At 39.3% G+C, this 23,622-nt stretch overlaps 1 protein-coding gene across 1 annotated transcript in view; it reads left to right on the forward strand.

Annotated features, from left to right (window-relative positions):
* LOC132824494 (very-long-chain 3-oxoacyl-CoA reductase-B-like) overlaps window positions 1-23,622 on the forward strand; it is a 163,815-nt gene that overhangs the window by 118,515 nt on the left and 21,678 nt on the right. Inside the window, exons 7-8 of the mRNA XM_060839080.1 lie at window positions 19,572-19,606; window positions 23,290-23,371. Of these exons, the coding sequence (XP_060695063.1) occupies window positions 19,572-19,606; window positions 23,290-23,371 (117 nt within the window). The remainder of the gene's footprint in view (window positions 1-19,571; window positions 19,607-23,289; window positions 23,372-23,622) is intronic.

Genomic DNA, 23,622 nt, shown 5'->3' on the forward strand with positions numbered 1-23,622 from the left:
TTCTATATCAATGAGTGTTGGTTTTTTTTATTCTGACTGCATCATAATTCTGCTAAAATTCTTGAAGTTGTACAGGGAGTGCTTATGTGTAAATTCTAGATTTCTTTTCTTTAATAGTAAACATTATTTATACAATCCTTCTAGTCTCCAGAAAATAGCCCCTCGGATCCTATAACCAGTGGGCAGATCAAATTTTACATCATATTTTTCTCTCATTATAATTAAACTTTTAAATAATCTAAAGCAGCTGATTTTAGGCTTGAACCATGTTTATCTGGCATGGTAGTGGTGGACAGGAGATCAAAATATTATCTTGGGTTGAGGCAAGCGACATGTACAAATGGCAACATTTATCCTAGTGCACAGGGTAATTAACGTGCCATCATCTTTTGGGAGCAGGATGGTTAACTGAGATGAGAACAATGCCATCACATGGAGAGTAATCCTGCACACTGGCTAGGCCAAATGACCTGCTCCAGTGTTAAATATACATCTCTTGTAATTCAAATGTACGTAACAAGCTGTTTGTTAAAATTAAATATTTCAGAGTTTGTTTTCTCTTCAAATGTTCTTATTTGTCTGAAGTCTGAACATGATTCATTTTCTTCATCTGTTTGCAGCTGTTTCTTTCTTTAAAAATGTTGCTTGATGTGAATGATTTGACACACTTTGTCTGAGTGTTATTGTCACTATCTTCCTGTTTTGAAATGAATTGTAATAAGGCATTTTTGTTTTCTTTTTAAAAAGTTTCACTGATTCTTGTTCTCAGAGTTTTGCTACAATGCAATGGTATGTGGTATAATTTTAATGTCAGGATATGTTGTAGGTTTGGCAACTGTTTGTTTTGTTAGTCCTAAATAGACTTCCCTCATGCTGTGTAATAAATTGAGACAATTTCTATGCAGGTACAGTTTCTGATATACTCAAGTCAGTATCCATAGGCAACGGTAAGGATTGTGAATCTGAGTTCCTAAAACTCAAATTGGAGGTAGTCACAAATTCAGGTTCTATAATTGTTTATTAACTTGTGATGTGTTGTAGTTATTCCCATCTGCACTTGCAGAACGTTCAAGATGTATTGGACACTAAACTGAAAGCATTGATACTGCAAGGGTGACCTTGGATGGAATCTCTTTTTTTTACTTTTCTGGAGTGGTTTTGAATCCATGATGTAAATGCAACCAAACAAACATGAGGAAAGGATCACGAGATAAAGGCTTGATTGCTGCTCCACTAAGATTGGGTTACTATTGTAGCCAGCAAATGAATTTCACCTTGTCCAGTTATCAATAGTTTCTTCCATATTTCGTAATATTTCATAGACTGGCATGACTTGTGTTGAGTTCAAGTCAAATATCTGTTTAGAATGCATTTGAAGATTTTGAGAATAGGCATTGCCATAAATGATAAAGTATTGAAATAGTATTGTATATTTGGAATATTAATGTTAGTCAAAGAAAAATTTCACTGTCTTTAATAAATTTCTGTTAGTTATTCTCAGCATATAACCGGGAATCTGACAGGTGAGCTTTTACCGTGGTATCCGCTTTCCTTGTCTTCATAAATTTTAATTGTTACGTAGATAAATCCTGAAGTAAGATGATTTTACGGTTTTCCTTGGCACAAGAGACTGTTCATCTGTGTAGATTATGAACTTGTATCTACTCTCCACAATCTGCGCAATGGAGGAAAGGGACTTGCAGTTAAGCTTGCTAATTTACCTTCCATCAGTGTAATTTCCTTAGCTTTATTGTAACAATACTCCTGAATGTCTTGCAATCCGTTTAAGGAATTTGGTTAAATTTCAACTATGACCTCTCAGTTTCTTTACCTTTAGTCAGCCATATCCATTGTTTTTGATCCAGAAATGAAAATATCTAACATGGGCATCTGTTTGAATATTGGAGAGGCCTTTCTTTGTCGATGCATTGAGTAATATCCGTAGCTGTGAATACTGACGGGTTGTGTGCAATATAGGTCATACTTTGAATACAGAATCATTCCCTTAAAGTGAGTAGAGCATATGCATGATATTGTATATAAAATATCTTAATAACTCACTCGTACTTGTGTTGACTTTGAGTTATAGATTGTTTGCATTTGAAAAATGAGCAATTCAAGGTCGACAAGAATTGGAACCTGCTTGAAATTGATTAAATATACAGTGCAAATTCTGATAATGCATTGTTTTAGTAGAATTATTACACACAGAAAAGGGCTATAGCTTGTAGTGTCACCAACTCGGTTGGTGGTTGTTGCTCATAGTTTCATGCAATCATAGGACACTGTAGCACAGAAGGATGCCATTCCTTTCATCAAGTCTGCACTAGCTCTATTGAAGAACAATCCAATTAATCCATCCTGACTTTGCTGTCCCATGTCTCTATGCCTTTCTAAAATAGTCAAAATGTAGTTCCGCTTTGTGGAATCCATCATGTGTTGTGTTCAGGCCTGACTTTGATCATTTCAAGTATGCTACCCCATCCAAGTTTGTTGCTGCTTGTGCTTTGGTTTGATTATCAAATCAAATTGCATAGAGGAGCATTGTTCTCATCGGTGCCTTGTAGCTATGTTCGCAAATAGGTTGGTTTTCTTCAACCACATTTTAATTCTTATGCAGCAGTCCATCCTCCATCGCTCCCTCAAATTGTGACCTGGTTTTGGGTAGGGTCCCATTGGCTGTCACACCAGGTCCCTGACCGCAAGCTTATATGTGGACTGTAAGTAGATTATTTGTTCATCAGATATTCGAAGTACAATAGAGATGTTTAATGCAACAATCCTAGGTCAGCAATTAGTGTAAATGTACAAACTGTGGCAAATCCTTTGGAATTAGTGGTAACTTACTGCGCTGAATTGGCTAAATATGTGTAACCTAAAAATTGGTGGTTGATTTGAATGTTTGGAATCCAGGATGATCTACAGAATCAATAATTTAATTACAGGTTTAAATGTAGGTATTGCAACTTCATGGACAATATGATGGTATGTATGAAATAATTTACCCTTACCTACCACAAGCAGATCAAAATGTAGGTCTGATGGTAATGGATCTTGGACTAAATAGTGGGCAGGGAAATGCTGGACTTGCCTACAATCTTAAAGACCAAAAATTAAAGCCAATGTTGAAAGTGCTGTCCACGTTTTCTTCCATTAATCTAGAAATACATGACCACTGTTAACTGTAGGAATTTTCGGCTGAAACCTCAGCTATAAGTCTCCTGGGGGTTTAGCAATGCACCAGGGGTTGAGGTGGAACAGTCCTATAAATACTGTGGCTGCAAGAGTATATCAAAGACTAGGAATTTTGTGTCAAGTACCCCCCCCCCTCCCAAAGTCTCCCCAATGAATCTCCTCCATCAATGGACACATCAGGGATATGATGGAGTATTTGCACTGGCTTGGATGAGTGTGACTCTTAAGGACACTCCAGGAGCTTGATGTCATTCAGAACAACCAGATTCAAAGTAAAGCATAGAAAGCTAAGCGGCGGGTTGAGAACTGTTTCTGCTTAGAGGGTGGTGGGAGTTTGGAACTCACTGCCTAAAGGGGTAGTTGAGTCATAAATTCTTGTAACATTTAAATAATATTTTGATATTCGCTTGCCTTGCCATAGGCTCACGGGCTATGTACCAAGAATTGAAAAATGGGAATAGTGTACGACATTTGTTAACTGCCATGTATACAATAGGATGAATGGCTGTAAACATCTCAGGCCATAGGATTTAGGAACAGAATTATGCCATTTGGCCCACCTGAGTCTGATCTGTCATTTCATCATCACTCATGTGTTTCTCAAACCCATTCTCCTGTCTTCTCCCCATAACCCTTAATCCTCTTACTAATTAAGGACCTAGCTATCTCTGTCATAAAGACACTGAATGACTTGGCCTCCATAGCTTTCTGCAACAATGAGTTCCACAGATTCACTACCCTCTGACTGATCGGTGGTGGGCAAGTTGTTGGAGGGAATCCTGAGGGCCAGGATTTACATGTATTTGGAAAGGCAAGGATTGATTAGGGATAGTCAGCATGGCTTTGTATGTGGGAAATCTCTCTTCCCTGGGATGAGGGAGTCCAGAACTAGAGGGCATAGGTTTAGAGTGAGGGGGGAAAGATATGAGAGAGACCTAAGGGGCAATGTTGTCACACAGAGGGTGGTACATGTATGGAATGAGCTGCCAGAGGAAGTGGTGGAGGGTAGTAAAATTGCAACATTTAAGAGGCATTTGGATTGGTATATGAATAGGAAATGTTTGGAGGGATATGGGCTGGTTGCTGGCAGATGGGACTAGATTGGGTTGTGATATCTGGTTGGCATGAACGAGTTGGACAGGGGGTCTATTTCCATGCTGTACATCCCTATGACTCGTTGTTCAAAGCACATTGGCATCCTATCCACCATCCTCAACATTCATTAATGTCTTCTTCATTAATGCACTGTGGGGACAATGTGTACTATCAACAAGTTTAGATTAGATTCCCTACAGTGTGGAAACAGGTGCTTCGACCCAACAAGTCTTCACTGACCCTCCAAAGAGTAAGCCACTCAGACCCATTTCCCTCTGACTAATGCACCTAACACTACTGGCAATTTAGCATTGTCAATTCATCTGGCCCGCACATCCTTGGAGTGCGGAAGGAAACCGGAGCATTCGAAGAAAACTAACGCAGATACTGGGAGAATGTGCAAACTACACACAGTCGCCCGAGGCTGGCATCCAACCCTGGTCCCTGGTGCTGTGAGGCAGCAATGCTAACCACTGAGCCACTGTGCTGCCCTTGCCCTGCACTAACTCACTAAAGCTCCTCAGCAACAGCTTCCATACCCTCAATGTCTGCCTTTCAGAAGGACAAGGATAGCAAATGCATGGAAACACCATCTCCTGCAGTTTCTGCACACTGTCCTGACTTGGAATCTTCCCTCCGTTGTCGTGGGGTTAAGGTCTTTCCTAATAGCACTGTGGATGTATCTTCACACCGAGGACTGTAGCAGTTTGAGAAGGTAACTTGACTTTTACTTTCTCTGAAGCAATTGGTGATGGATAATTGATGGTTGAGCTGTTGACATCCAGACTTGCGTATGAATTAATAATAGGTCAGACAATTTGAGATTAGATTAGATTACTTACAGCGTGGAAACAGACCCTTTGGTCCAACAAGTCCACACCGACCCTCCAAAGAGCAACCCACCCAGACCCATTCCCCTACATTTACCCCTTCACCTAACACTACGGTAACAATTTAGCATGGCCAAATCACCTAACCTGTCCATTTTTGGACTGTGGGAGGAAACCCACGCAGACACTGGGAGAATGTGCGAACTCCACACACAGTTGCCTGAGGCAGGAATCTCCGGCGCTGTGAGGCAGCAGTGCTAACCACTGTGCCACCGTGCTGCCATAGAGTTGAGAGAGGTTGATTCTGATATTATTATACACATGGAAGCATGTCTGCAGCTGATGTCCCAGGAGCTCACCTTTAGTTATAGTGGAGGAGGACCAAAGAAGGAATCATGGGAAACTCCACAATGATGAATGTGGATGGAAGAAAGAAGCCATTCCTGCAGATCATACAATCATAAAATGTGTTGGATGCATGCTGGTCAGAAAAATAGGAATCAAAGATGAGGAATCGCTAATCAGGGCAAAAGGAGTCCGGTTGGAGAAGAATCACTGCTATGTAGAATTGGTAACAGTGCAGTAGAAAGCCATTCAACCCATCATAATGCACAGGCTTTCCTCACTTATCATTCTTCCATCTTTTCCCTATAACCCTGAACACTGGTCTTTCTAAAATAAACGTTGAATTCCTTTTTGAATCCCAAAATTGATTCTGCCCCATGGCATGGTTGATTGTGGCAAAAGCTGCAGAAAGATTCCACTATCCCCAGTATCCAAAAGATGATGGCACACAGCAAACAGATCCATTTCAGATGGGATGACTTCATATTTGCTGCTTAGGCAGGAGGTGAAAGTTGGAGAGACAGGTTCGACCACAAGTAAGGCTATCAAATGTTGTTGTGGGTGGTTTTTGGATTTGGCGTCTGTTACCAGGCATTATAGGCACTGGTTATGGTGGTGATCGTGCACACCAACCTACAGGAAGTGTCACCATTTTCCTGTCAGATGTTGATTCCTGGATGTGATCATCAATGTCTCAGGCCTTCATATCTTACTTGAAAGCACAAAGTGGAGCTTTTTGGTGTCCTGCTGATCATGTGGTTCCAGCTACCTCCTATACAGAAAGTTCTTTGAGATGCAACCGTCTGCCATCCTGTAGGTTGCTCAAGCCAATGAAGCCTCTTCTGTTTGTATGCTAACAAATGTGGGTGATCTGCCTTTGAGAAGACTTACATTTATGATTTTATTCTGCCCTAATAAAGACAATGTGCTGCTGAAAGTGAATATGGAAATTATTTTTTCCGTTTAATGATTTCTAAGTTGTTCATGTTACTCTGCCAGGCAAAGTACTTAGAACGCATACCTTACAAATCAATGATCAAAAAGTCCATGGACTGTGTCTCCCATGGAGAGAACACGTAACTACTTCTCCCTCATTGTAAGTATCAAGAAAACTGGTCATGAGACAATACACTGCATATTATCTACTGATGTCTCTCGTCCTGATGGAAGTGTTTAGCGAATTCTGCTGCCTTGGTTCCATGGTGATAGACAATCTGTCTCTTGCTGCAGAGCATGATACAAGCAGCTTCCATCTTGGCCAACTTGCAAAGCATCAAGCTAATCCATAGGACCAAGCTGGTGGTTTGTAAGGCTTGATTTCTCAGCATGTTCTCTTGGTTATGATTCTGAAACATGGACATTTTGCGACCCAAGCAGAAAGAATGAGGAATAACACACCAGTCACAGGGACATCATTTATGATTTTGATTAAGGTCCTGTCGTCATAGTGGCAATGTAGAAACCTACTTGGAGAGGTTGAAGCAAGGAATTTAGCTACTCTGCCAGGGCAGCAGAGAAGAAAAGGCAATTTAAACACCACTTCAGGTGTATTTTTGAACTATCATTAGAAAATTCAACAATGTAAATATTTTATATTGCATTTTATGATATACCAATTGTCTTATATTTTGCTCCCTAATGAATGCTTATGTTATTATACTGAATTTTTTAAAAACTCCATCACATTGATCCAATTATATTTCTACAACAATTGTTTTCCAATATTAAGTTATGGTGTAGATTTGGTTAAAAGTAATCTGTGTAAACTATTCGTTTTACAAAAGGCAGATACTGCAGTCCAACAGGGTTTTCCTGCCAACATGTTTGTTTAATAAGGCATTCTGTAAAGAAAATTTCAATACTATATTCTATCGAGATTGAGAGAAAATGAATCCAAACAAGTTGCAATTTCACGACTTTAAGTTATTAGCAATGTGGAGAATCATTCTCAACTGTGTCTGCAGATAAATATATTCGATAGGTCGTGCTAGGTGAAGCTGCAGAGAAAGAGCGTGTGTGCCTGAGAGAGACTGTGTGGGTGTGAGTGTGTGTGGATGAACAGAGTCTGTGGGCGTTGGTAAGCGTGCTGCAGGGAACAAATGCCATGAATTCAAGATTTTATGTAACATACAAAATTAAAGTTTTTGCTCGTGCAGAAGAATGAAATTTGAAGACCTGTTTGATTTTTACCAGCTTCTGATATATTCACATTCCTATTCAGATTCATAACTGTTTCAATTATTTGATTTCTAATACCGCCAACCACTATAAACTGTTTTAAGTCTGTTTTTAATTTTAAATTAATAATTTGCAACAATGTATATTAACAATTTGGTAAATGAATGATTATGGCAATTGCAAGCAATCTCTCTGGTACATAATGTTATTTGAAACATAGGTAGAATTGGTGAAATTATTAGGTTATATGTGCCACTTAAGATTTCTTCTGTGTGTATCATCTAACAATCTAAAGTTTATCTTTCTAATCTCAACAGAATTTGGAAGTTGTACCAATGATCAACAGCATTTTTTCTGGCTAGTGTTTTGCGCCCATTAAGATGACACATGTCCATGCGTAGGAGCTGGAACATTTAGTACTTTTGGAACTCCGTGTGCACATAAAGCATTGCCTGGTAGCATCGCAGAACGCAGGCCATATTTAGGCACAGTTCCATCTAATTTGAGTGTTTCTAAGTTCAAAGCACACTTTCTATTTTCTTTCCTAATCACTTTGTAGCGCTGCTACAGGGATAAGTAGTATAGATATTACAGCAGTACAAGTTTGTCACTGCACTAGGTAACTTCTAGATTGTTACAGCTAGAGAAGGAGTTTTCTGTCTGTTCTTTCATCTTGCAGATAAAATGAAGCAGTACTCTGTTGTCATGTGGATCTCAGTTGTCCAATTTGTGAATGTTTTGAGAATAGGAAGATATTCAACTTGTACCCATATTAAAACTCAATTTGCTATTAAATGCATTTGAACAGCACGATGTGTTGCATTTCAAGTCATTAAAAATACCAAGATTTTACTAACCATTTGAAATTTTGCCAATTCCTTTAAAGATTTTACTTTAAAACTTTTATTGTAGGTTCAGTGTCTTGGCTGAGGTAGAATCCATTGCACAGCTAGCAATTGAATTATTGTCCGTAAACTAACTTTGAAGATCACAATTGTGAATTGTTGCCTTGAAACGAGTTGGTTATGGTACATTAAACTTGCCAGTGAAAAATACTGTCATGTTAATGTAAATCCTTTGGAAAATGAAATGATAGGTGCTTTCTAACTATAATTGTTAGTGGGAAAAGTTAAACAAGTTGTTAGGAGAGCACGTTTTCTAGATTAGCATAAAATTTAATTCACTGTCTTGTTAAAATGAACATTTTGCATTAGCGAACATTAAAATATTAACTACTAGTTAGCTACTTTAATGTGGTGAATTGTTGACCTGGTATTGAGGGTTCCTTTTTCGAAGTTTATGTTGCACCACCGCATGAGGAGATCCCCAAGCTGAAGACAAGTTGCACTGTCTATCTAGATTTGCAATGATTCCAATTTCAAACACTCGTCTTGAAGGACTGGTCAATTTCCTGAGCTAATTGAAGTATATTTAGATTGAATTAATGGACAAAGTTATACAAGTCGTGTTACTGTTTGTGTGATGATGTCTGAGATTTTCATGTATATGTTTAATATCATTCTTATGAAGGTTGCATTTTTGAGCATGTTTTTCAGTCCAATCACTCATTTCTACATTTTCTGTCTGTTAGCCGATCATTTATCCAGCTCATCCACCTCCTGTTTCACGTGCTTTAAATTTTCTAGCAAGATTCACATGAGGAACTTGATCAAAAGCCTTCTGAAAATCTGAGTACACTATGTCAATACTTTATAAATTTTGTTTGTTTAACCTTCAAAGAAATCTATGTTTGTCTTCCTATTCATAAATCTATGCTGCCTCTGCCCAATTAGATCATTATTATCCAAGTGTCTATTTATCACATTATAATCAATTCTAACATTTTCCCTACTTCTGATGTAAAGTTAACAGGTTTGTAGTTCTGTTTTCTCCCCCCTCCTTCTTAAATTGGGTACCATTTGTTACATACCAGTCTTCAGGCATCATTCCAGAATCTAATAAATCGAATAAAGGCAGAGAGCCTGAACGGTGGAGAGATAAGCTAGAGGAGGGTGGGAGTGGGGAGAAAGTAGCATAGAGTACAATAGGTGAGTGGGTGAGGGGATGAAGGTTATAGGTCGAGGAGGAGGGTAGAGTGGATAGGTGGAAAGGAAGATAGGCAGGTAGGACAAGTCATGGGGACAGTGCTGAGCTGGAAGTTTGGAACTAGGGTGAGGTGGGGGAAAGGGAAATGAGGAAACTGTTGAAGTCCACATTGATGCCCTGGGGTTGAAGTGTTCCGAGGCGGAAGATGAGGCGTTCTTCCTCCAGGCGTCTGGTGGTGAGGGAGCGGCGGTGAAGGAGGTCCAGGACCTCCATGTCCTTGGCAGAGTGGGAGGGGGAGTTGAAATGTTGGGCCACAGGGCGGTGTGGTTGATTGGTGCACGTGTCCCGGAGATGTTCCCTAAAGCGCTCTGCTAGGAGGCATCCAGTCTCCCCAATGTAGAGGAGACCGCATCGGGAGCAACGGATACAATAAATGATATTGGTGGATGTGCAAGTAAAATTTTGATGGATGTGGAAGGCTCCTTTAGGGCCTTGGATGGAGGTGAGGGAGGAGGTGTGGGCGCAGGTTTTGCAATTCCTGCTGTGGCAGGGGAAGGTGCCAGGATGGGAGGGTGGGATGTAGGGGGGGTGTGGACCTGACCAGGTAGTCATGGAGGGAATGGTCTTTGCGGAAGGCGGAAAGGGGTGGGGAGGGAAATATATCTCTGGTGGTGTGGTCTTTTTGGAGGTGGTGGAAATGTCGGCAGATGTTTTGGTTTATGCAATGGTTGGTAGGGTGGAAGGTGAGCACCAGGGGCATTCTGTCCTTGTTACGGTTGGAGGGGTGGGTGCATGTGCATGCTCATGTGTTTCCAGTTTAGATATTGGCATGACCTTGTGCGATCTTCATAAAACAAGAACATGCTTTTTTTTTGACTGGGATTCAGTTGTTAATGTGCCACATTTATATATGACCTGTCTTTATCCTTTAAATAAAAGGAGGCTTTGTTTAATTTCTGATTTGGTTTGTTGGGGCTAATTGTCAGACGCACTATGTACTGACCACCATAGCCAGGCAGTCATATCAGTTGTAAACTGCACTGTAAACTGTTCAATGTGGTGAACTTATTTTTTAGTTAGTCCTTTTTTTTAAGTTTCCTTCATTCATACTTTTGTATTCTTTACTTCTCAAAAGTATACTAACAATGCAGGTAGTCCACTAAATTTGACAACAATTAGTTTTTTTTATATATTCTCCTGTTAGTTGTGGACATAAGTAATTGCTATTTTCTGCAACACTAGTACAGTAGTTAGGCCATTTAGACAAACTGTCACATTGATATTTAAACTAATGACCAAAATCATTGTATGATTTGGAACTTCTCAGTCAGTGAAATTTGTTTTTAGATTTTGGTGCCCTTGCAGATTTATTTTTGTTTATTATGGTTTTCAGTGAGGAGAGTGGGTGGAGGGAATTGTTGCTATCTGCCACCACAACTCTTGTTCTCCTAAGTTGTTGATGACTTTGGAGTGAAGTCAATCCATTTAATCAGCAGTGAGCAGCGACACTGAGTTTGCTAATTTGAGTCCTGGAGTTGATTCAAGCAATCACCATGTGGATACACAGTTGCTCAGCAGTGCAGTGTAGCAAGCAGGTTTCGATCTGTGAACGAGCGTACTTGTTTCTTTGCTTTGACGTGGTGTCTCATTTTTTGAAAAATGTTCTCTGGCACCGTACCTTTTACAACAAGTTATGAAGGATTTGAAGTTAAAACAGCATTGATACCATTTAGTGAAAGCAGGAACTCACTCCATTTGCCATCAACACACACCTGTAACTTCTGTGCCTTGAGATCATTTGAGCCTTTCGATGTACAGATGAATGGTCACTCTAACAAGTAGAATAGAAAGTAAGTTTGGCGAAGTTAATACTAACATTTGAAAGTAATCTTTAAAAGAAAAACTTTGGGTATATTTGAGGACCATGTAGCTGTTTATTTCAACTGTAAGGTAAGTGCAAATTTACCAGTCTAAACTTGTGCCTGAGAAATTTGCTAGCACATCTCCACTGATGGAGTAGTTTCACTGATATGGCGATTTTAGTTATTGCATATTTTAGGGCAAGGTTTAATGCAAAAAAAGCATGAAGCAAATGCAATTCTGTATATAAGAGCTCTTTGTGGAAGGTTTTTGTGCTCTGAGCAGTTATTAGAAATTAAGCAAATGCAGTTATAGGGTGCTGCCTTTTTAATTTCATCCAACAAGTAGATGTTGCAGACACTTTCCTGGATTTCCTTTGATCATGCTATCATTAATACTTGTTGCATCTGTCTGGAATGAAGAAGCAGTTTAATTTAGCATGTTGAAAAATAAAATTGACAGAGACTGGCAAGGCCCTGCAGTTAGTTTGTAGCCAGTAGCGCTCAGTAAGGGGAGTTCTAGGAATCTGATAAAATGATTGTACTTCAGCTGCTGCTGGTTTCTCAATGGAACTGGTAGTTCACTCATAAAAATCACTCGACTAATGAAAACCTGCAGACCTTGGCAAACATGAAGTTATATTACTGTGTGCAAGCATAATGAGGCTTCCATTTCATTGCCAGCCCCTGAATTACCTTTTGGATCAAAATTTTAACAAATTAGTCCAGGAGCCCTAAGTTGTGCAATTGATCACATAACCTAATTGACAGCTTTTTAAAAAAAATGTACTAATTTTACGTAATTGCAAGGTCTCTTTTAAAATCTCAATGCTACTAAACAAATTAATTAGCATACCCTCCCCATTACCACTCCAAGTATTCAATATCTAATGTAGGACAATTGTCATTGAAAGAAAATAGAAATTACGGAGACTGCACCCTGCATTTATATGAAAAGCACAACATGACTTTAATGCAAATTGACAATTTGTGTGCCAATTTTGACATTAATCTCTATTTAATTCAACAGTGTTTACATTTTGCAGCTGTTTCTATAATATGCACAAATTTTATGATGCTGATTTATTTGTGAAGTTTTCTGCAGGTGTAGGTTTATTTATACAGCAATTTACTTGTTTGGGGAAACTAAGCAAAATTGTTAATTATTGCAGAATTTTTTTAAAATGAGGAAACTAACCTGATGCACTAAATTTGGAACACATTGGTTTATAAAAGAATTCCCACTTTTTTAAGAGTGTAGTCTTAATAGCAAAAAGTCTCCCTAAATGTTAGCATTATCTTAGTACTCATGCATTTCAGTGAATGATTCTTGTATTTAACTTATAAAATCATTGAATGGAGTGACATTTCTGTACTTAAGAAAATCAAGATATTTTAAAATGAATTTCAAAATTTCTAGTGCAACTGATTTACTGAATAATTGAAGAGTAATGTGCAAAGAGTTTTAACAAACAATGTTGTCACAGAAAGTTGATTGGAGAACAGAAAGGAAACGATCAAGTTAAATAATTTTTTGGATTGGTCGGTGGCTTTTCATAATGGTCTCTATTTGGGATATTAAAATAAAGTAGAACCATAAATAATTGCCTTGGGATGTGAGGAAACAGAATCTAGATTTGATTATGTCAAATTGAGGAATTAATAAATGATGGTATATAGGACTGCTGAATGGCAGAGGGTAGCAGGATGCTTGTTCAGTGATTGCTGCAGTTCACAAGAAATTGCATGGAAAGGTAGGGAGGAGGAGTTAGTCTGTGATGGCTAGACCTTTGCAGATGTGCCTTGGTGTACAGGTATGAAGACTCCAGGCATAAATAAATAAGGCTAAGAAGAAGTGAACAAGATTTAGCTGTAGTTGGAATATTCTATGCAGTTTGGGCCACGGTTCACAGGGAGGATACATTCGCAGTTAGTATGGGGGTTGACTGGATATAATTTGCTGCATAACTGATTTTTCGAGTGCGGCAGCAGTGTGGCATCATCTTTATTGCTTTGGCCACCTTGAAAGTTAGTGGACCACTTCTTTGTAGTAATTGTTGTATAATCAATTAACTTATGTGCAGCACTTAAAAATTTAATCATATTAAAGAAGGTCTGTGATTAAAAATATTTAGTTAAACCACCTTAGATGAGTTGTGCTAAAAGCTTATATAAAGTGGAGTTTCCAGTTTTATGGGAAGGTATCATTCTGATGGGTCATGATGTTGGAATAAAGTCCTGATATTTATATTAGTCACAGGTTAAATTCTCACACCCAAGAGTACAGACTTGTATCAGGTTTGCACCAGTATTTAATGCTCATAGTCTATGGATGAAATTACAATACTGTACACGTAAGACAGTTGATAAACGTACCATTTCGATGAATGTCCACATGCTTGTATATAGTCTTTCTTGGTGGATTCTTGTGGGACATCATTGAGCATGTGCATCAAAACATTATGTATTGTCACATGTGAAACATGTTCCCTTGTCATGGAAAATGTAATATGGCACAATGATTCAGTGGTTAGCATTGTTGCCTCACAGCACCAGAGACCCAGGTTTGAGTCCTGCTTTCGGTGAATATGTCTATGCATGTTATCCCTGTGTTTGCATGGATTTCCTCCAGGTGTTTCAGTTTCCTTCCACAGTCCAAAAGTGTGCAGGTTAGGTGGCTTGGCTGGAAGCAAATTTGGCAGCCATACATTTGGTTCCTTCAACCAAGTCATTAGTATAAATTGTAATTACATGAGACTACTGCATTGATTTCTGGACTTTCCAGTTGTCACGTCTACTGTTTCCTGTTAATGATTTCAACAATCTTCTGTCCACATTATTACACCACCTTGCATTATAAGCTTTTATTTTGAGTTGCAATCTTTGATGTGCTATCTTCTCTCACACCATCCAGAAGTCAAAGAGCACCATATTCATAGGTGGTTCTTTATCCACATTTCTTGTTATTTCCTCAAAAAACTCTAATAGTTAGTCAAACAAGACTTCTCTTTTATCAACTTAACTGCGATTAACATTTTATAAGCACCCTGCTCTACAGTTCTCGATAATCCATCATTTCCCTGTGAAGGTGTTAAGCTAACTGATCTCTAGTTTCCTGCTTCATTCTCCTCTTTTCTCAAATACAGAAGTTGATTTTCCTGTATGCTCATCTAGTGGCACCTTTTCACAATCCAGGGGATTTTGGAAAATTAAAACTGGTGCATCTTCTATTTCAGCAGCCTGCTTTTTAAGACCAGAGATGAAGTCCATTACGACCTGGAACTTTTAGTTCGAACAATTTATCGCTGTACCCTTTCCCCAGTGAATGAGTTTCTCCCTTCCTTTCACCTCCGGACTCTCAATTATTTCTGAATTGTCATTTGTGTCCACTAAAGTGAAGGCAACTGCAAAATATTTGTTCAATTCATCTGCCATTTCATTATTTTAAATAAACAATTCCCTCGACATACATACTCAACACACACTCTAGAAGATCAACACATGCTTGTTTTTTTTCTTTTATGTTCTTCTAAAAACTCTCTCTCTCTCCCTCCCTCTTTTCCCCCCCCCCCCACACCCCTCTCTCCCGCTCTCTCTCATTAAACCTTTAGTTAGCTACAAATAGTGTGTTAGCTACAAATAGTGTGTCCTTCCTTTACGTCTTTCTTCCTCACTAGGAAGTTTCTTTGAGTATTCTGAAATACTCCCTTGAATGTTTACCACTGCATCACTACTGATCATTAGTCAAAACAACACGTGAGCCATTTGGCCCTGATGAAGGGCTTTTACCCGAAACGTCGATTTTCTAGCTCCCCTGATTCTGCCCAACCTTTGTGCTTTTCCTGCACTAATCTAATTTAGACCCCCATTTGGTCCAGAGTCGTCTCCATGTTTCAATGAGGTCATGACTGATCTAACACATCTGCATTCCACTCCTAACTTTTCCCCATAACCCTTGATTCCCTTGCTGATTAGAAATCTGTGTATTCTCAGTCTTAAATATACATGACCTGGCCTAGACTGCCTTCGGTGTTTTTTGTAAACTTAAATGATTCCACCGCACTTCAGGAGAAGAAATCCTCCTCACCTCCATATTAAACAGGTGACATCCTCATTCTGAGAATGTGCCCTCCAGTCCCAGACTATCCAACAGGGGAAACCAACTTTTAGTGTCTATCTTATTAAGTCAAATAATAATCTTATCTTTTAATAACGATGTCTCCTATTCTTCACTCTAAGGAGTACAGACTTAAACTGTTCAACCCCTCATAAAATCCTTCCCTGTCCAGGATCAGCCTAGTGAACCTACTATGGACTGTCTCCACTGCTGTTATGTCTTTCCTTTTTAATGGGACCAAAACTCTTCACATTCGTCAAAGCGTGATGTAACTAATGCCTGTGTATATTTTGGAATCAACCTGTTCAGTGATGCAACTACACACGTCTGGAGCAGGTGGGATGTGAACATGGGCCACTTGGTCCAGAGGTAGGGACACTACCACTGTCATAATGCTCAGCCTCTAGTCCTTGTATAGTTTTTAAAAAATCTTCTCTGTCTATATACTCTGTTCCCTTTGAAGTAAAGACCACAGTTCAACTCATCTTCCCTATTACCCAATGAAATTGTATGCTAGTTTCTTGTTACTCCTAGCATGTAAACCAATATCCCAGTTGACTTTAGCTGGCTCTGTCTTCATGCCCTCAAAGTTAACTTTATTTAATCTTAAAACACTCTCCTTCAATCCACCCTTCCCTCCCGCAAACATTTCAGCATTCAATATTATGATCACTGGTACTCAAAAGCATTTATATATACTGAGTTCTTTAATCTCTCATTGCACATTTGCAGATCTAGTGTAGTCTGCTCCCTGCTTGATTCTAGAACATGCTGCTCTAAAGAAACTGTCCTGAGATCACCACTGTGAGCCCATTGTATATGCTGCCTTTGGTCCATATATGTGGGTAAAAATCCTCCATGATTGTCTCAATTTTTCACACAAATCCCTTGCTACTTCTTGCTATGTACCCCATCCTTTGGTGTGATTACAGATAGGTGATGCGCACACTCCCCTGTACAACTTCTAAGTTGATTCTCCATTTTGATTTTCCAAACTCCCTCTATCGTACCAGTGTCACCTTTAGACCTTGCTATTCTTCCTTGATCTCATGTACCCTTGATATATTCCAATCGTATTCTTAGCCATCATGCAGTAATATCTGTATCATGGCTATCAGTTCACACAGTATTTACTTAAAATCATGCTGTCACTTATGTTTTGTTATGATGATGTATGTAGTCTGCTCCTGAGCCCTTAGTTCTGTACTTCTATTATTTTCATAGCCTCCTCACCTTATCTGCTGATGCAACCTCTTAGTTTTGCAACATCTATTTCTTCGAGCCATCCTTTCATCATTTCCCTTACTGTCATCTTGCTCCCCTGCCTTGATTTCTATCTTTAATTTATCATATCTTCCTTACATTGATCCTTTACCCACTTTTTTAATTTAAAGTTCTCTGTTACACCCTAGTTATATAACTGAGTCTAATGAATTTCCAAAGGTGCAGTTCCTACTTTCCCCAATACTGCCAGCATCCCATGAAACTCCTTTCTCCCCCACCAAGCTTTGATTGCTTTTAACTTTCTAATTTTACTTATCCTCCACTGATTTGCTCTTGGCTCAAGTAGCAATCCCAAGATTATTGACTCTTGAGATTTAATTTCATAGTTTAATTCTTTGTCATCCATCCCCCCCCTCAGGAGAGAGCTTTTTTTTGACCTGTCAGTTATCCCAAAATGCATCATGACTGTTGGATCCACTCCCCTCTCTCTAAGTTTCTGTCCAGCTGAGAGCAGTTGTCCCCAACCCTGGCACTGGGCAGGGAATATTCCTGACTCAACTTGCTGTCAGTAGTGAGAGAATTGTGTTGATAACCCCTGACCATACTGAAGCTTCTCCTGTTCATTTTCAGGATCACTGTTCTTCTTTTCAAGTATTTATTGGTCTTTCCTCATGCTCTCAAATAATATGCCAAAATAGTCAAATACATCCCATGCAACATCTTGTAAATCTTTACATATGCGATTGGCTTATCTGTGCTCCATTCTCAAGACTTATGACTGATAGGTTGTGCAGCCATGAAACATTCAAATGTAAGCCAAGAAAGAGTTAATATTCTTAGGGGAATAAATTCAGACAGCCTGGGAGATTCTTTCTTAATTAAATCCACATACAATGCATTCAAATCTCCTATGCTTTTAATTGGAAGGGTTATCATTCTTAGCAATTGACTGTTTAAGAAGTTGGGGTCTGATAGGCAAAGTTGCCTTTGATTCCCACAACTGGAAAACTCTGCTGTGAAGAGCATTCGTTTCCAGCCAGTGATGACTCAACTCAATTGTAGATCGCTTCATAGTCAGAACAGGACTCAGTACAAAAGGGGAGTCCCGACAACACCACTGTTAGAGTTGACACATGTAGCCATTCAATTCTGACAGATGAGTTCTTATTGACAGAGGAAATAGACAATTATGTATCCCATCTGGGTCCTCTATCATTTAGAAAGAAGAGAGTAAGACTAATACTTAAACATCGGTAAATTTCTGATCCTATTAAGGCATTGAATTATAGAATGCCTACAGTGTGGAAAAGGCCATTTGGCCAGTCGCGTCCACAATGAGCCTCCAAAGAGAATGCCACCCAGACCCAGCCCCTCTACTCTATCCTTGTAAACCTGCATTACCACATCTAACCCACCCAGCCTGCACATTCCTAGACACTATGGGACAATTTAGCATGGCCAGTCTACCTAACCTGCACATCTTCGGACTATAGGAGGAAACCTAAGCACCCGGAGGAAACTCTCCCAGTCGCCCAAGGCTAGAATCAAACCCAGGTCCCTGATGCTGTCAGACAGCAATGCTAACCACAGCCACAATGCTGCCTGTCCTCGAGGATTGAAAAATGTGATGCTGGAAAAACACAGCAGGCCAGGCAGCATCCGAGGAGCAGGAGAATCGACGTTTCGGGCATAAACCCTTCTTCAGGAATGAGGCTGGTGTGCCAGGCGGGCTGAGATAAAAGGTAGGGTGGAGGGAATTTGGGGGAGGGGCACTGGGAATACAATAGGTAGAAGGACGTGAGAGTGATAGGCCGGAGAGGTCGAGAAGAAGATTGCAGATCAAGAGTGTGGTGCTGAATCCGGGGGTTGGGACTGAGAAGGTGGGGGGAGGGGAAATGAGGAAGCTGGAGACGGCCCTCTTGAACTGCAATGAATGTAGATTTCTCCACCTTCCTCATTTCCCCTCCTCCCACCTTATCTCAGTCTCAACCCCCGGATTCAGCACCGCCCTCTTGACCTGCAATCTTCTTCCCGATCTCTCTGTCCCCACCCCCTCTCCGGTCTATCATCCTCACCCTCACCTCTTTCCACCTATCGTATTCCCAGTGCCCCTCCCCCAAATCCCCCCCCCCACCTTTTTTCCTCAGCCCGTCTGGCACACCAGCCTCATTCCTGAAGAAGGGCTTATGCCTGAAACGGCGATTCTCTTGCTCCTCGGATGCTGCCTAGCCTGCTGTGTTTTTCCAGCACCACATTTTTCACCTCTGGTCTCCAGCATCTGCAGTCCTCACTTTCTCCTCCCTGTCTTCGTGGATGTTTGGGTAAGCTTTTTAGGGCCTTCTGTAGTCTATTCTGGTATAGGTGCTATACATGATGCCAATAGTTAGCACTAGTATGTTCACTTTAAAGAAACTGTACCAGTCCTGTTTTGCAGCATACACAGTGAAGGGTGGTTGTTTGTGATACTAATGCAAGATTTGTCTGGCCTGTATATGTAAGGAATTTTTCAAAGAGAATTATGCTAAAAGGACATTTTATTGATGCTATAGTCTCATGTGAAGACCTGTCATATTTTGGTTTTATTTCTTTTGATAAGTTTTAGGGTCCAATGCAATTCTTAGATTAGGTTTGCAAATTTATTTTGAGTTTTCTTTTCAAATTTCACTTATTTTGCTTCTGCAGATGACTAAGGTGGTATTGCCTGCGATGGTGAAGCGGTGAGTCACTCAACTCATTATTATTTATAAGGGAGAATCCTTCCTTCAAGAATTCATTTAGAATGACTAATGAACCTTGTCTTTCCGTTTAAATGATTGAGTAACAATATATGTATCATAGGGAATGATTCATAAGCTCAGGGAAGTCTTCCCTTTTGATATTGTGGCTATTTCTTTCTGTAGGTGAACACACACACAAAAAAATGAGTCATCCGTCGAGTACAGCCTAGTTTTCTTCAGTAGGTTTTTGACATTTTTACAGGCTGTCTCTTTGGTATTTCCCAGGGATAACCTCACCAGCCATAAACAGCACTGCAATAAGTGAATACAGAGTATTTTATTCACAGGTCATTTAAAAATGAAGTATTGGCCCTTCATGAAAGAAACTGAACTCCTGAGATTCAAAAACTAAAAGGAACTGCAGATTTATTCCACAAGTGAGAGAACAACATTAATCGTTGGCTCACGTTATTCACTTATAATGTCCATCATAGGTTAAAAGGTCACACTTTGCTGTTCTATATCTTGTCTGATTTTTTTTAAGGTTTTCCAATATAATTTAAACAAATTAAGACTTCCATATTTTTACAGCATTGCTCCCTATGTCATCATTTAAAATCTGTCGTCTTTTCCTCAGCCTGAGACATTGTGGGTCAAAGATAAGTGTGCAAACATTGGCCACAAGCTATTTTCAAACCTATGAACATCACAGAATGCACTCCTCAGTCAGGACACCTAAGACTCACCTGTACATGCGCATCCAATCGTTTGGAATAAACTGGGTGAGCTGCTGATGTGTGTCATTCTTTCTGAGGCTCCTTCTGCATTGTCTGCAGTTAAATCTGAGTCAAGATTAGAGTGGTGCTGGAAAAGCACAGCAGGTCAGGTAGCATCCAAGAACAAGAAAATTGACAATTCGGGCAAAAGCCCTTCGTGATTCCTGATGAAGGGCTTTTGTCGAAATGTCAATTTTCCTGCTCCTTAGATGCTGCTTGACCTGCTGTGCTTTTCCAGCACCACTCTCATCTTAACTCTAATCTGCAGTACCCACCTCTACCTGCAAAATCTGAGTTGCCTGCTTGCTGTCCAGTGGTAAGACCCAGGAGCAGAGGAATGTTGAGAGTATTAGACACCTACAACTGGCAGCATACTGTGAAACAGGGGAACAAGTATCAAGCTATTTCAACAACATTTCTTTTTCCTTGTCTTGTTAGTGGCTTCCTCATGCAGCCCCACATAAGGCATATTGCTGTCATCTGCTCAGGTTTGCAGAGGAGGCTTAAAATGGATAGTTATTCTCCACTAAATAGTCGAGTGTTACAGCTATCAGAGATTGTACACTACTTGAAGGCCGAGTAGAATTAGTACTGTGCAATAATTCTGTCTGTTCACTGGTATGAAAGTTTTCACTACAAAGTATGGACTTTCATAATTTTTAGTAAGTTATTGTAATTATTAATGTCACAATTGGTCCATCACTAATAATTAAGATTTACAAGACGGCAGTGTGTAGTTCTCTGGATATCACTTGGTTGCCGGTGGAACCCTAGTAAATTTTTTCGTTAATGCTGCATTACCAGGTAGCTCAATCTAAAAACTATGAAATTTGAGGGATAAAAGGTTTAATAATTCTCATTATTTAGACAAATCCTAACAAGGCGAGAACAGTTACTAAATGAGAAGTCTAATCCGTACTAACTAATCATCGGATTTCTAAGCTATGATTCCCTTACTTCCATGTCTATATTTCTTATAAATGGTGTTGTTGCTAACTCTGAAACTGGCTTGGAAGAATTATTTGTCGTATTTGCATTTTAATTAAAATGGCAACTTATCTGGTTTTGGGATTAATGGGGGGAAAGTAATAACATATCCAGGGTGTCAACTGTCTGAAATATGTTACTGACAGTAGTTAATCCAGCAGACCTAGCAAGTCGAGAAATGACCCAATAACAGTGAAATTGAAACGTTTTAACTATTGTTTTTGGACAGTATATTAACCAGTGCGTGGGTTCCAGTCATCAAGCAGAGTCCACTCCATAGCTCAGAGTACAGTAAATGAGGTTTAATCTGCACATGTTTAGATCTTTGGTTGGTGAAGCAGTCATCTTGTATTGATAATGTCTGGAGCCCTCAACTCAATCTTTTAAAAAGATCAATGCATGATAGATTTGAGATTCTCCAAGTGTTTTGCCTGGAGCGAGGCCTTTTATTTGCTTCCATGAATATTTGTGTCCTTAATGAAGTGTTTGTGGAAAGCAAATTTTATAAACACATGGGAAATAGCATCATTTCCTTGCAGCTGCATCATTGTATCTGGTGATCATGAGGCTAAGGTGATTAACAGACGATTAAGTGGTGTTTATCACTATTCAGCATTTTAACTAGGCAATGATCTCTTTGATCCTATCTTTAAAAAGAATTCTGCCAATCTAACTAGAACTGATTTAAAAGCAAAGATCATAAGCATTCCATTATGGATTCTGAATTGTCATTTGAGACACTAGCCTAAACCCACGTGCTTCGTATGAAAGGAAGAAAGCTGTGGATGTATCAACATGTTTACTATCAGGTACACTGACTGACGAAAATGGTATGTATCTTATTGTGCATATACCCTAATAAGAAATGCACGAGTATCACCCGTGATCAGGAAGGCCACATGTCCAGTACAACTAAAAGAATATATTCGAAATGTTATAAGTACTTTATTTGGCCTTGAGAGAGGACTGAGCAGTTGAGGTGAAAATAGTGCTGCAATTTTGCTGTTTTTTTCGCCAGTATATTGGATTCTCCATGTATTCTTGGTCTTTGATCTGTAATGGGGAGTCAACATGGCTTTCCATGACACACTAGTCCTTTTAGAAGGACGTTTTCTGTTGTAATCCAGAAAATAGCTCTTAGTTCAGACTAAGAAGTCCAATCAATCAATCAATCAAACATTAAGTAAATATTTTCAAACCTAAATACTTCTCGAGCAAGAATATTTTGCCCATTTCATTTCAAAATCTCAAACATGGTTACATAATTACACATTTTTACCATTGTCCAGAGCTTCAGACTATAAATAAGTGTGCAGGTTGAACATTGTATTGCCAAATATTTATTCTGAAATTGTTTTCTGATCATATATCAATAGATTCCCTTGAACAGAAATCTGTTTTCTTGAATATAAATTTACATTTGTTTCATGTAAGAAATTTTCTGTGAACCTTTTCTCCTTGAGATTATGGTCAATTGTGTAATTAACAGTTGGATAAATATCCAAAAATCCACCACCTACTAAATAGCAGTGCTGTGTCCACTTTTCTTCATTAGCTTTGAGCTCTGAAGTCAGGTTATATTCCTGCAGTTATGGTCATTCATCGGAGCTTCCAATAGTGTGAAATGACTTGTTGAAGAGAGTCATACCTCATGGTTTCAGTGCACTGAGCGAATCATAGCTACCATCCTGTTGCTCACAAATTTGCCATCAACATGAAGGTGGCTGTATAACTATATATTTGAAAAATGTTTCCATTGTGCACACATGTAATAAATCATTTAAAATTATTTATTTCAAAGCTCCCACGATAGCAACTTTAGGGTTAGGCTTTTTGTTTATAATGTAACCTTGAGTGTTCAGTCTACAGTTCATCCTCGTTTATTCCGAAGGTTAACTGAATAATGCATATTTTTAACAGGTCAAAAGGCATCATCCTCAACGTGGCATCAGCCACTGCACTGTATCCTGTTCCTTTACTGACTCTCTACTCTGCCACCAAGGTGAGATGTTGCCCATCCTCTCCATTGTTTTCTGTGTTTGAATTGGTATGCATGATGAAAAGGGCTGGTTAACTTGTAAATTCTCATCACATTTATGTTTTGTTTCTTTATCTTTCCCACAGTTGGAATCTGATCTTTGCCCAACATATTAACTGTATGAATTGGATATCATTTTTAAATCGTAGCAGCTGTACTTGTTAAATGTTTGAAGAGAAATCATACTGGCCTCAATATTAACTGTTTCCTCTCCT

The sequence above is a fragment of the Hemiscyllium ocellatum genome, chromosome 18 (genome assembly GCF_020745735.1).
Source record: "Hemiscyllium ocellatum isolate sHemOce1 chromosome 18, sHemOce1.pat.X.cur, whole genome shotgun sequence".
NCBI lineage: Eukaryota > Metazoa > Chordata > Chondrichthyes > Orectolobiformes > Hemiscylliidae > Hemiscyllium > Hemiscyllium ocellatum.